The following is a 13,669-nucleotide window of genomic DNA, read 5'->3' as shown; positions in this document are numbered from 1 at the left end:
CATGTAGCAACAAGGCACGAACATGGAGGAGTGAGACGCTTTTCCTCCTTTGAACTTGGTCAGAGGCAGAGGCATTGAATGAAGTTCTTTATAAGTCATCCCATGGGCTCAAGTCTATGGGAGTCTGTCTGCTGTGGGGGTGCCCTCTTCTGATTCCCCACCCTCCTTACCCGGGTGCTCCTGGCTGTTATCAGATGTCTTCAGGAAAGTTCTGTCTCTGCTGGTGCCATGGTTGAGGCTGGGTTTTGAGAAATCCACACTTGAAGCTGAGAAGGGGAGGGCCTTTGTCCCCAGAAGAGAACATCTAGAATGAGGCATGTGGCTCTCTGTCAAGCTTGGATGGTTGGAAGTGAATAAATTGATATTCCATCCCTGGAGGTGGTGCTGCTGTGAAGATGGAGCCAAGTGGGTGCTCCCTTAGGGTGGATTTCTCAGAGGTTCCAATTAGGGACACAGACGAAGTGTTCACAGTCTATATTCTGTCTGGGCAACAAAAATTAGGATCCTCAGAAAGTCAGTTTTTTCACAAGTGCTCACTACTCGAGATCTATCCTTAGTTAATTATTCATATTTAATCATGTCTGATAATATGGTTCTTAAAGCTATATTTAAATATCACAATAAATAAATATTATATATCAAACAGCAACACAATATAAAATTTTAACAAGTTACAATAGAGGTTAAAGTCAGCATGAACTTGATACCAAAACCTAGTGGATACATTACTAGAAATCAGGCCACAACAATTTTACCAAAAGCAATCTACAGATTCAATGAAATGCTCATCACTATTCCAGCGAAATTCTTCACAGATCTCGAAAGAACAGTACTCAACTTCATATGGAAGGGCAAAAAAACCAGGATAACCAAAACAATCCTGTACAATAAAGGAACTTCTGGAGGCATCACAATCCCTGATTTCAAACTCTACTACAGAGTCACAGTACTGAAAACAGCCTGGTATTGGCATAAGAACAGACAAGAGGACCAATGGAGCCAAATCAAAGACCCAGATATCAATTCATACACCTACGAACCCCTAATTTTTGACAAAGAAAAAGTATAAAATGGAAAAGAGAAAGTATATTCAACAAATGGTGCTGGCATAACTGGATATCAACATGCAGAAGAATGAAAATAAACCCATATCTATCACCATGCACAAAACTCAAGCCAAATGGATCAAAGACCTCAACATAAGGCCAACCACACTTAATCTCATAGAAGATAAAATGGGAACTTGAACGCATTGGCACGGGAGACCACTTCCTAAATATAACCCCAGCAGCACAGACACTGAGAGAAACAATTAATAAATGGGACCTCCTGAAACTGAGAAGCTTCCGTAAAGCAAAAGACATGGTCAACAAGACAAAATGGCATCCTGCAGAATGGGAAAAGATCTTCACCAACCCCACATTGGACAGAGGGCTGATCTCCAAAATATACAAAGAACTCAAGAAACTGGTCATTTAAAGAACAAATAATCCAGTAAAAAAAAAAAAAATGGGGTACGACCTAAACAGAGAACTCTTAACTGAGGAATCTAAAATGGCTGAAAGACACCTAAGGAAATGTTTGACATCCTTAGCTATCAGATAAATGCAAATCAAAACAACTCTGAGATTCCATCTTACACCTGTAAGAATGATTAAGATCAAAAACACTGATGACAACTTATGCTGGAGAGGTTGTGGGGGAAAGGGAACACTCCTGCATTGCTGGTGAGAATGCAAGCTGATACCACTCCTTTGGATATTACTGTGGAGATTTCTCAGAAAATTATGAAACAAGCCTTCCTCAAGACCCAGAAATACCTTTTTGGGGTATATATCCAAAGGATGCTCAATCATACCACAGGGAAATGTGCTCAACTATGTTCATAGCAGCATTGTTTGTCATAGCCAGAACCTAGAAAAACCTAAATGCCCCTCGGCTGAAGAATGGATAAGGAAAATGTGGTACATTTGCACAGTGGAGTACTACACAGCAGAAAAAATAATGACATCTTGAGGTTTGCAGGCAAATGGATAGAACTAGAAAACATCATATTGAGTGAGGTAACTCAGACTCAGAAAGACAAACATCATATGTACTCATAAGTGGTTTTTAGACATAAAAAAAAAGAAAACCAGCCTACAAATTACAATCCCAGAGAACATAAACATTAATGAGGACCCTAAGAGAGTCATGAATGGATCTAATCTACATGGGAAGTAGACAAAGACAAGATCTCCTGAGTAAATTGGGAGCATGAGGACCATGGGAGAGGGCTGAAGGGGAGGGGAGAGAAAGGGAGGAGAGCAAAAAAATGTATAGCGCAATAAAATCAATAAAAAAAGACTTTAAAAAAAAGTAATCAGGACACAAATCAATTAATATCATCATCATCGATATTACCTAATAAGAAAATTGGAGCTTTATATCAAGTATGAATCAGTTACTAAACCCAATTATAATGACTTATAAAACAATCATATGAATGATGTAGAAAAGCACTTGACAAAATTCTAAAAATATTAATTAGTGTAAAAATTCCCAAGAAATCTTAAATCAAAGGTCTCCTCAACTTGATAAATGGTTCATTGTTTGTTTTTTGAGACAGGGTTTCTCTGTGTAACATCCCTGTGTGTCAGAGAACAAGCTCTTGCAGACCAGGCTGGCCTCAGAGTCACAAAGATCTGCCTGTCTCTGCCTCCCGAGTGCTGGGATTAAAGGCGTGCGCAACCAACACCTAGCTTGAAGAATGGTTTTTACAAAAAGATTTCATTACAATCAGAAAGATGTCCAATATTAATCTTTATCTGTCATGTATTTCAACTGCTCATTCTCCAAATGACTTTGCTGTTCTTCTCAGCCCCCATTCATGCAATTGTTAGACTAAGCTCATCCATGTACAAGAAGAAAATTTAAGGTATTTGATTTGGCAGCAGTAAATCCATTCGCTGTTTTAAATGTAATGTATTTTCTACTGATGCTGAGTCTTCTGAAGTTCAACACCATGGATCTCTCATCATTTGACTCTTCTTTTTCTCCCTTCATCTTCTAGAAAGAATCAAAATGACTTGTAGGGCCAGCACGATTGCTCAGTAGGTAAAGACACTTGTCACCAAGTCTGTTTGATGCCCAGAACACACAGGGCCAGAGGAGAGAACTGACTCCTGAAAGTTTCCCTCTGACCTTCACATGAAAACATGGAACACATGCAGATACACAAACACACATGTGCACACTCACACACATACACACATGCACACACAAACACATACACACAGAGATAGAAATGTAACTCTTTAAAAATGTCTTTTAGACACTGACATAAAGACACTGCATATATTTTTTTTTATTATTATTTCTCTTTCTTTTCTCTTTTGTGGCAGGGTCTCACCATAATGACTTTAAAATCCCATCCTTTTGTCTCAGGCTTCCTGGAATTAAAGATCTTACTCTGTACAGAGGGGAGAAGTAAAAAAGTGCAAGCCTTACCACTCCATAATGTGGCTAAAGGGAGGAAATATTTCTATTGATGTGAGGTTTAAAACAACCAGAGGATCTGGATGAAGTCAGAGCAGACTGAGAAAGAAGGAGACTGAATGTGGCCAGGGCTACCTGTGAGAGAAGAGAGAATGACGAGACAGAGAAGAGAGAAGCATAGGGAGAAGACCAGAGCAGCAGGAATGAGGATGTGAGCTGAGTTGTTAGGAGGATGAGCAGCTGGGGGAGGGAGTCCGAGCTGGAGGGAGTTTAGGGTAGAGGAGAAGGTGAGAGGGTAGGATGCCAGCAAGGACATGTGTGACAGGTCCCTGTGACACTGAGAGAGCCTGGAAGCCAATGTGCTCTTTGGTTATGCTAATAGGCACCACAGGTAGCCATATAGAAAAACAATTTAGTTTTGAGGATTGAAATTACACACTATGACCTTTAAAACCTGAGATCTGATCATATTTTTAGTGGGTTTTATGTGTTTGTTTGCTTGTTAGGTTTGGGTAGGGTTTTGACATGTCCCTTGGCCTTTTCTATAGCCAGCAAATGCTATTAATGATTTATTTTCCATTTCAATCTCTGCATCTTTTTCTTCTTGCACAATAAAACAGGACACCAGCAAAATGCTGAATTGGGGTTATTAGAACCTACCTCTAACCTTGTCCCAGGCTTAGAGGAGAGAAAGTTTTCTTTCTTCTTAAATAAAATGTAAGGTTTGGAGTTTGATTGATCGATCGATCGATTGATTGACTGTAAAAAGCCCTTTCTGTGGTGGAGCATCCTCCCTTTGACTTCCTTAAGTGTCTGGCTTCAAACCCTGGAACAGGAGGGACAGCTGATAATCCTCTCATGTTCTGGTAAGACATTGTCACTCTTGGTTCCAGTGAGGCTACCATCCCTGCCCTTCTCTCAGGGTCCTCCAGAGCAATCAAAACATACACTTGTAGTTGGGTGTGTTTGTTTGTTCTTGTTTTTTACTCTTTGGTGGTCCACCACCTATGTCCCAAATAAATACAGGGATATTTATTCTTACTTATGAATGTCTGACCTTAGCTTGACTTGTTTCTAGCCAGGTTTTCTAGCTTAAATTATCCCGTTTCTCTTTAACTATGTTTTGTCTCTGGGCTTTTTACCTTTCTTTTTTTTTTTTTATATACTTTTTTTTTTATTCTTTTTTAATTAAAATTTCCAACTGCTCCCCGTTTCCCATTTCCCTCCCCTCCTCCCACACATTGCCCCCTCCCCCCACTCCCCTCCCCCATCCCCCCTCCTCTTCTCCTCCCCCCAGTCCATTTCCCCTCCCTCTCGATACTGAAGAGCAGACCAAATTCCCTGCCCTACAGGAAGACCAAGGTACTCCCACTTCCATCTAGGCCCAGGAAGGTGAGCATCCAAACAGGCTAAGCTCCCACAAAGCCAGTTCATGTATTAGGATCGAAACCTAGTGCCATTGTCCTTGGCTTCTCATCAGCCTTCATTGTCCGCCATGTTCAGAGAGTCCAGTTTCAACCCATGCTTATTCAGTCCCAGTCCAGCTGGCCTTGAAGAGCTCCCAATAGATCAGTTCCACTGTCACAGTGGGTGGGTGCACGCCTCGTGGTCCTGATTTCCTTGCTCATGTTCTCCCTCCTTCTGCTCCTCATTTGGACCTTAAGAGCTCACTCATAATTGGTTTCTAGCCATGGATAGGGGCCACTGAGTCTATAATTTGTGATCCTAAAGAAGCTAAACAAGAGGGTAAACCCAAGGAAAAACATATAGATATCCTCCCAGCTATGGGAAATAGACATGACTGATGGGCAAAAAATTGGAATCTTGGGGGTGGGGTGGGATGGGGATGAGGGGTGATGGGGAGAGAAAAGTGTGAAGGAGAGGATGAGGGGAACTTGGGGAATCGGGGTGATTGGGGATAAAGGAAGGTTGGATAGGGGAGCAGGGAAACTCATACCTTAGGTAAGGGAGCCACCTAAGGGGTGGCAAGAGACTTGAACTTGGATTGGCTACCAGATGCCCAGGGCAATGTCCCCAGTTAGTTCATTGGGGCACCTGAGGATAGGGAACCTGAAATGAACCTATCCTATAATCATACTGATGAATATCTTGCATATCGCCTTTTTACCTTTCTTAATTCTATACATCTTTCTTTCCTTCTTACTGGCTGGCTCTGTAGCTGAGTGACTGACCTTGACTTGCTCCTCTCCTTTTCTTGCCCCTTGCTCCTCTCTGGAGCCTAGATCTCTACTCTTATCTATTCTCTCTGCCTAGCAGCCCTGCCTATTGCTCTCTCCTGCCTTGTTATTGGCATTTCAGCTCTTCATTAGACCAATCAGGTATTTTAGGCAAAGTAGTACCACTTTACAGAGTTAAACAAAAGCTACATAAAAGAATGCAACACATCTTTGCAGTTTTAAACAAATATTCCACAGTTTAAGATGCAATACAGCTCATACTAATATCCCACAACATCCACACACTAGTTTTGGAAGAGAAAGGGCCCGGGCACCCTCTATCACCGGCTGTTTCAGGAAGTGGACTGCTCTCCACACTTACAAATGGGGAGAGTGCTTCATGCGTGCCTTTCCCTTCAAAGAGCTCCAGTCCTTACTTCATCAGAGAGTCCCAGGTTATTGTCATACTGTGAGTAGGCTCTGGAACTCTGAAATAGCTACTATTCACAGGCTCTTTGCTTCGTGGTTGACACCTGGGGTGACCAATCCCTACAAGTTCCTGTCCTTCACTGTCTGAATCTGTACTTCATGCTCTAGTCTGTGGGATGTTTGGACTCATCTCTGCTTTGACTACAAGAGTTTATAATGAGGATTTATATGTAAATAGAGACACATCTCTTTCTGTGCAACTCTAGTGCCAACCCTAATAGCCTGATAAAATCGTCTTGTATTTCTATTGTCATTTACTGCTTTTCAGTTAGAGACAAACAGAAAGCCTCTTCTCTGGAGTGCTGGAATCAGCTGTTTATTAGGAAGAAGCATCCCCTTGTGTAATTCTGTCTCTGTGCTTTGCAGTGTCCTTAAGCGGCTTACTTTACTGTTAACTGTAGTCTTGTGTGTTCCACACAGTGCGTTCTTATCGTAAGTGTGATCTCTTTACACGTTCTGTCTTGTAAATGGTCATTGCCCATGGATATGATGGCTATTGATAGCCATTTCTTAATTGAAAATACTCATAACTTACTGGATCATTTCTAAATTTGGTTGTAGTTAGCTTTTTATTTTTGGCTCTTTTTAATCTTTTGGGGAACCCTGCTACCAAATAAATATGCACACAGAGGATTATTATTGCTTAGGAATGCCCCACCTTAGCTTAGGTTGTTTCTAGCCAACTTTCTTTAACTTAAATTATCACAATACTTTATGTCTTTTGGATTTCTCCTCTTCTTACTTTTGTATACTTACCTTCACTCTTACTCCATGGCTGACTGTGTAATTTGAAGTCCTTCTCTTCATTCTCCTTCTCCACCCAGACTTTTCCTCATATTTATTCTCTCTGCCTACCAGCCCCACCTATTCTTTCTCCCACATTGCTATTGGCCGTTCAGCTCTTCATTGGGCCAATCAGGTGTTTTCAACAGGAAAAGTATAACAGCTTCACAGAGCTAAGCATATGTAGCGTAAAAGAATGCAATACATCTTTGCATCATTAAACAAATGTTCCACAATATAAACAAATGTAAAGTATCTTAAAGTAGTATTCTAATCATTTGATTTGCTTTGGCATTGTTTCTTTAAAAATATTTCTTATGCACCATGTACTCTGCCTATAAAGATAGGTTTGCTTACTTCTGCAGCTTCCAATATCCATCGCTGAGTGACATCAGTCCAGACTGGTGCCCATGCTGAGCAGGAAAAGGCCCACAGGACAGGAGGGAAGAAGAGGATCTGCAAAGGGTGCATTCTGAAGTGTGAAATGCTTTAACCGGAACAGAGGAAAACTTGCCATTTTCTCTTTGACAGGTGAACTAGGTGTTCCTCATCAGAGGCCAAAGAGAGATCAGGGAAAGGGAATCAGCTCTAAAGTTCTATAAAAGCCATATGGCTTTGGGGAAGCAGGCATATGCCAGTTACTAGCTGACCAAAATAAAACATAGAGGTCTTGGAGGATTGAGGACAGATGGAAGACAGGAAGTAGTAAGGCGGGGCTGAGAGAGGATCTCAGTCTTTTTTGGATTGCAGAACAGAAGGAGAGGAGGTCACTGGTGGCTTCTCGGTCACTCCTTTGATCTTTCAGGTTCTTACCCCGAAATCTGACTCCCAATACTTATTGATAAAGAATATTAATTCGATAAGTGCTTCAGTTTCATGGCAACCTTCTTTGTTTCAAGAAGGAGAAAACTGACTATAAAGAGAACTAAGCTAGTTAAAAAGACTCTATGCATCCCGATTTCTTCACTGAGCATCCAGAGGTTTGTGTGAGGTCTCAGAATCCTTTGGGAAATCCAATGGCATTCTTTTTGTATGTCTGGATCTCTCTTCAAGTTAGAGGCAAGAAAGCAGTGCACAGAAGTAGGTGGTAATGATCTCTACTGTGCCTGCCCCTGCTCTTGCCTTTGTTGTAGTCACTGGACACAGAGATTTTTATTGGAAGTTTGATTCTGTCAATATTTTCAGAAACGATGTGGATGTCATTTCATAGGTCGGACCTCTGGCATCTCTCTTGGGGTCATTTGGGTTCCCTGGCAACACTACTGTAAACTCCCGTTTCTCCTGTGCGTAATTTAGGAGAGTGTTCTTTGCTTTGTAATATTTGGGATTACATTCTAGACATGTTATTGTTATTTTTCTTGTTTGATTTTGTTTTGGTCAAAAATCATAGTACATGAGCTGTGTGGTATGTAGTATGCCTGTCTTGTGTGTGTGTGTGTATGTGTTACATACACATACATGTATTTGGGTGTGTGTTTTTGCATGTGCACATGTGGAAGCCAGAGAAGAATGTCTGCGCCTTTCTCTATCAATCTCCAGTTTATTGCCTCGAGACAAACTCAAACATTCATACATGCAAAACAAATATAATTTTGTTTTGATTTCATTTTTGAAACAGGGTCCCATTATGTTAACATAGCTGGCCGCGTACTCACAGGATGATTATAGGCATTTTCCACCAAGCCCAGAATAACAAACCTTTTGAAAAGAGTTTGTCAAGACAAGCCTCTAGTTCTCATGGCTCGAAACAGTATTATCTAGGTCTGTAGGTCACAAACATTCAAGGGCCAAGGCTGACAAACAGGAAGAGGCTACTTGTTGCCCAGTCACATTTCCATTGGAGTTGACCCAGGACCCATGAGCCACCTGCTTGTTTTAACATAAAGGGAAAAGTATAATGTCTTTTCCTAATGCTGATAGGCTCTTGAGTAGATTCTATTGACAAAGAAAGACCAGTAGGGGAAACACACAGGAAGGCTCAAAAGTTCCTGGTTATTGGATAAGATTTCCTAAGATTCAAGGCTTGTCCCTGGAGAACCTACCCAAAGAGACCAGAAGGAAGGCCAATGAAACTTTCATGAAAAACAAAGAGAGTTCAGTGGTATAGTAAAGTAGTCATGGCAGGTGAATTGGGACAAGACCAAAGAACCAGGGACAATGAGATGGCTCAGTGGTTCAAGGTGATTGCTAGCAAGCCTGATGACCCAAATTCAGTCCCCTGCACCCACATGGCAACAGTGTGAGAAATGATGATCCTCACTTCATAGTAAGAGTCCTGGAGGGTCTGGAGAGGTGACTGAGTGATTAAGAGCACTGGCAGTTCTAACAGAGGACACAGATCTGATTCTCAGCACACGTGCACTCAATTGTTTGTGACTCCAGTCTCAGGGGATCTGATGTCATCTTCTGGCCTCTGTGCTCATTGAACATTGTACACAGATAATGCACAGACATACATATGGCAAAACACCATACACATAAAATCAAATTAACAGAAAATGTTGAAAAAGAGCACTGGTGACTCAGTGCGCTAAAGTGAGCTATCATGAACCCGCAAAGCAGGCATCAGCCCTGAGAAAATAGGGAAAGAAACTGGTTCTTAGGTTCCAGACCGTGTTTCTCTCCCTTGTATTTCTCATTGGCTGACTTTTTCAAGGAGATGCAATCTTAGTATGGTTCCCACCAAACTCCCCATTCTCCTGGGGCTTTAGATGCACCCCTCCCTTTCCAGATAGCAGGGCTAGATGACTGCACCTTTTCGCCCCTAGGATAAACTCAAAAGCACTCAGACAAGTAGGCACCAGCTGCTAGCTAGGGAAGATGGGAGCCCAGTGCCTCCTGCTGGGTGGGATTCCCTGATGAGCTCCATACTGAAAATGGACCAGAATGATTATTTCTCCCAGAAGGAGAGAACTGAATCCCACAAGGTGTCCTCTGACTTCCACATGCATGCTGGCAAAGACACACACAGAGAGAGACATACACACAGAGAGACAGAGACAGAGAGTCAGAGAAACACACAGAGAGACATAGAGACAGATGGGGCAAGAGTAAATACATAAAATGCAATAAACAATTTATTTTTAAGTAAAGACTAAAAAAACAGTCCTATGGGTCATAACATGAAGTGTGTTCTGCCCATAATGACTTGAGCCTTGGGTATAAAAAAGGCTCCCCTTCCTCGACCCTGTGAAGAAATAACTGCAGTCCATTCTGCATAACTACCATGGCTGTCACACCAAGGCTGTTGTCTGTGGCCCCTAACTCCAGATGTGTGCCTGGAATAGGGAACAACTAATCATATAAACAGCAGCAAGTTTTCCCTTTGTAGCTTCTCCTGACTTTATAGCTTTTACATTGTATCTACTATCACAGTTAATCTTATTTACTGCCATCAGTTTTCCCATCAGCCTTAGGACCAGTTTAGTGCTCAGCTGTTCACTTGTTTATTTTGAGGATTCCATCTGCAAATCTTATCTTTTCCTTTTTTTTAAGTTGCATATGAACCAAACACACCATAATCATGTGTGAAGTTACTGAAGATAAATAAAGGAAAAGAAACAGAACACTTTAGTAACCATAACAAATTGGACCGAATGACAGAACCTAATATAATATTGCTGTTGCCTGCCCACAGCTCAGTTATGTTTTGGGATTTTGTCAATTATATTTGAAGATGATCTTAACTTTTGAAGTTGTCCCTTTGAGAATCTGCCTGCTCTCTCCGCTCCTTAGCTCCTTGCCTACTCTAACAATTCCTGCCCCACACAGGAAAAGGAAATCTCCCAGGAGAGCAACTGCAGTAGTTCCTTTACCGTTGCTGTGATGAACACGTGACCACAAGCTGACAGGAGAGAGAGTTTATTTTGACCAATGGATCCAGAGGGATAAGAGTCCATCATAGCAGGGAACCATGGCAGCTGCAGGATGGGGGAGCTGAGAACTCATCCTCAAAGGCAAGCATGGTGCAGAGAGTGAACAAGAAGTGTCACATACCATACCCCCAGTAGCATACGGCCCCCAGCAAGGCCACACCTCCTAAACCCCACAAAAAACACCATCAACTGGGGACCAAGAGTTCATATATGAGAATCTATAAGAGACATTTTTATTTAAACCATATAATAACCATCTGGCCCAGGACTCTGAATCCAAAATTATCTTGTAGTCTGTTCTAAGAGTCACCAGGAACCTGTGGGTACTATACTCTGGGTTCTTAAGGGGCCAGGAGGAGAATTTAGTGGCCCTAGGGAAATCCGGTGCCAAATCACTGATTAGGCTTTATTGCATGAAGAAAGGATATTTTACATCTGCTGTGATTCTGAGAGAGTTGGGTGACAGGACTCATTTGACACCCAAGGAGGAACAAATGGCACCTGTGTGGAGGAGAGAGATGTGCAGGGAGAGAAAGTGGTGAGATTCCCCAGGCTGGAGATCGCTACAGTCAGAGACAGGACAGAGTCTGGAAGCAGCTGATGGTGAGGACACTAAGGACACAGAATCCAGTAGAGTCGGGGAAGGAAAGAAGTGAGAATATAGAGACCATGAAGGGAGAGCTACTGAAGACTGACCACTGCCCCAACCCAGAAGATGGAGGGCAGACCTATCTGGATGTGAGAAAAGGACATGACAAGTGACATTGCGGACACTTGATCTTTAGTATACACTAAAAAGGGCTGGAACTCTGGTTACTATGGTCCATATTCCAGAATAATCGTGGACTTCACACCAAAGTCCTAAGTTCCAATTATAATCGACATTAATTCAGTCCCCATGTTCCTAGCGCAACCCTGACTCTAAATACTTCAGCTATGTATGGAACTCTCTGCTTCCTGCAGCCCATGATAACATGTAGGAACATACACATGTTATGGGAGATCACAGCTACTATCCAAGGCTCCCATAGCACTTCATAGGTACCCCTAAAACTTATGCTGAGGAACAAAAGCCTGAAATGTTAGGTGGGAAGAGAAGGAGAGAGGTAGTGTTGTGGGCTATACAAAGGATGAGAGGGACCTCAGGCTGGGAAAAGGGGGAAGCACCAACACCTCAGTTACCAACAAGCTCTAGTTGTCTAACATGGGTGAGTTAAACTACCTGGGTCATTTACCAGGATAACCACAGCTCTGCTTGAGGCCATAGGGTCAGGTGATCCCATCTCTTAAAATCCCCTCATCATTGTGGCAGCCAAGATCTCAGGGGATATTAAATACATCCCAAGGCAGAACGTGCCCAAATGTTCTCAGTTTCTCTTATCTGTGAAGTGAGCGTCTTAGAATCATCCCTTTGAAGAGATAACGTTCAGAGTGTGTGACAGAGAACATTAGTCAGCGTCCCAATCAAAAGCATAATTACAAACATCTATCAAGAATCCCAGGTGAAGTCATGCTGAGCACTGGACCCATCTGGATCTCTATTTATAAAATGAAAACTATGCATGACATCAATGAGTCCTCTCAGCTCTAAAAATTTCCAATTCTAGGACCTGAGAATTATCTTCCTTAGGGCTCCTTTGATGTCACGATTCCTCAGGCTGTAGATGAAGGGGTTGGCCATAGGGGTCACCACTGTAAAGATGACAGAGGCCACTGCATCCTGTAGTGAGTAGGAGGAAGAAGGGTGCATATAAATTCCTAGGATAGCCCCGTAGAAAAGACAGACCACAGTGAGGTGGGAACCACAAGTGGACATGGCTTTTCTTATCCCCTGGGCAGAGGGCATCTTCAAGACCTTGGAGTAGATGTAGGCATAGGAAACAACAATACATAAAAATGGCGTCATAAATATCACTCCACCCTCAGAAAAGGCTGTGACATCATTGATAAAGGTATCAGAACAAGAGAGTTTCATGACAAGGTAGGGATCACAGTAGAAGTGGGGCACTGCAGTGTGGGAACAGAAGGTGAGTCGAACCATGAGGAGAATGTACAAGAGAGCATGCAGGTGTGTGATGACCCATGATATGGCCACCAGGAGGACACAGAGTCTGGGGCTCATCATCAGGGTGTAGTGGAGTGGGTGACAAATGGCCACATAGCGGTCATAGGCCATCACACTCAGGAGGAAACTGTCCATGTTGCTGAATGTGAACATGAGGTACATCTGTGCCATACACTCTGTGTAAGAGATGGACTTGCTTCCCACCATGTGATTCACCAGTGCCTTGGGGACGGTGACTGAGGAAAAGCAGATGTCGACACTGGAGAGGTTGGCCAAGAAGAAGTACATGGGTGTGTGGAGATGAGGGTCACAGGTGACAGCCAGGATGATGAGAAGGTTCCCAGAGATGGTGACCATGTACATCCCCAAGAACATTCCAAAGACAACGTCTTCTTGTTCTGACTCTTCAGAGAGTCCCAGGAGGAGGAATTCTGTGACTGTCGTCTGATTGTCACCATCCATGTCTCGGGAGAAGAAAGTGAGACACTTATGTAGAAATGATTGACCAACACTTGGAGAAAACTTCTTTGCAGTTTGGAAATTTTGACTCTTTAGTTGAGAATTAGTTGGTAGTAAATCCCTTACAAGGCATTTTTAAAACAAATAGTGGTTCTTTGAAAGAACTGAATTCTAATGACTATGAGTTTATTGATTTTACTCTTGTTCGCTTAGTATCTCATATATTACAGTTCATACAGTAGTTACTCAGTCAAAATTTGGCATACTCCACTTCACTCTATACATGAGGAATCTGAGAAGTGGGAAGCTAAGTGCTATATCAAAAAATCACTGGCCAATAGCAA

General features: G+C 42.3%; 1 protein-coding gene across 1 annotated transcript; it reads right to left on the bottom strand.

Moving 5' to 3' along the window:
• Positions 1–12,404: 12,404 nt before the first annotated feature.
• On the bottom strand, positions 12,405–13,328 carry LOC130878442 (olfactory receptor 1361-like). The gene has a single exon (XM_057776410.1). The coding sequence runs from the start codon at positions 13,326–13,328 to the stop codon at positions 12,405–12,407; it is 924 nt and encodes a 307-aa protein (XP_057632393.1).
• Between the last annotated feature and the right edge of the window lie 341 nt (positions 13,329–13,669).

The sequence above is a fragment of the Chionomys nivalis genome, chromosome 7 (genome assembly GCF_950005125.1).
Source record: "Chionomys nivalis chromosome 7, mChiNiv1.1, whole genome shotgun sequence".
NCBI classification, from domain to species: Eukaryota; Metazoa; Chordata; class Mammalia; order Rodentia; family Cricetidae; genus Chionomys; species Chionomys nivalis.
The sequence above is the reverse complement of the archived record's forward strand: the minus strand, read 5'-3'. Positions and strand labels throughout refer to the sequence as shown.

Coding starts and splice junctions, on each gene's coding strand:
- LOC130878442 (XM_057776410.1), bottom strand. CDS start 13,328: ATGGATGGTGACAATCAGACGACAGTCACAGAATTCCTCCTCCTGGGA.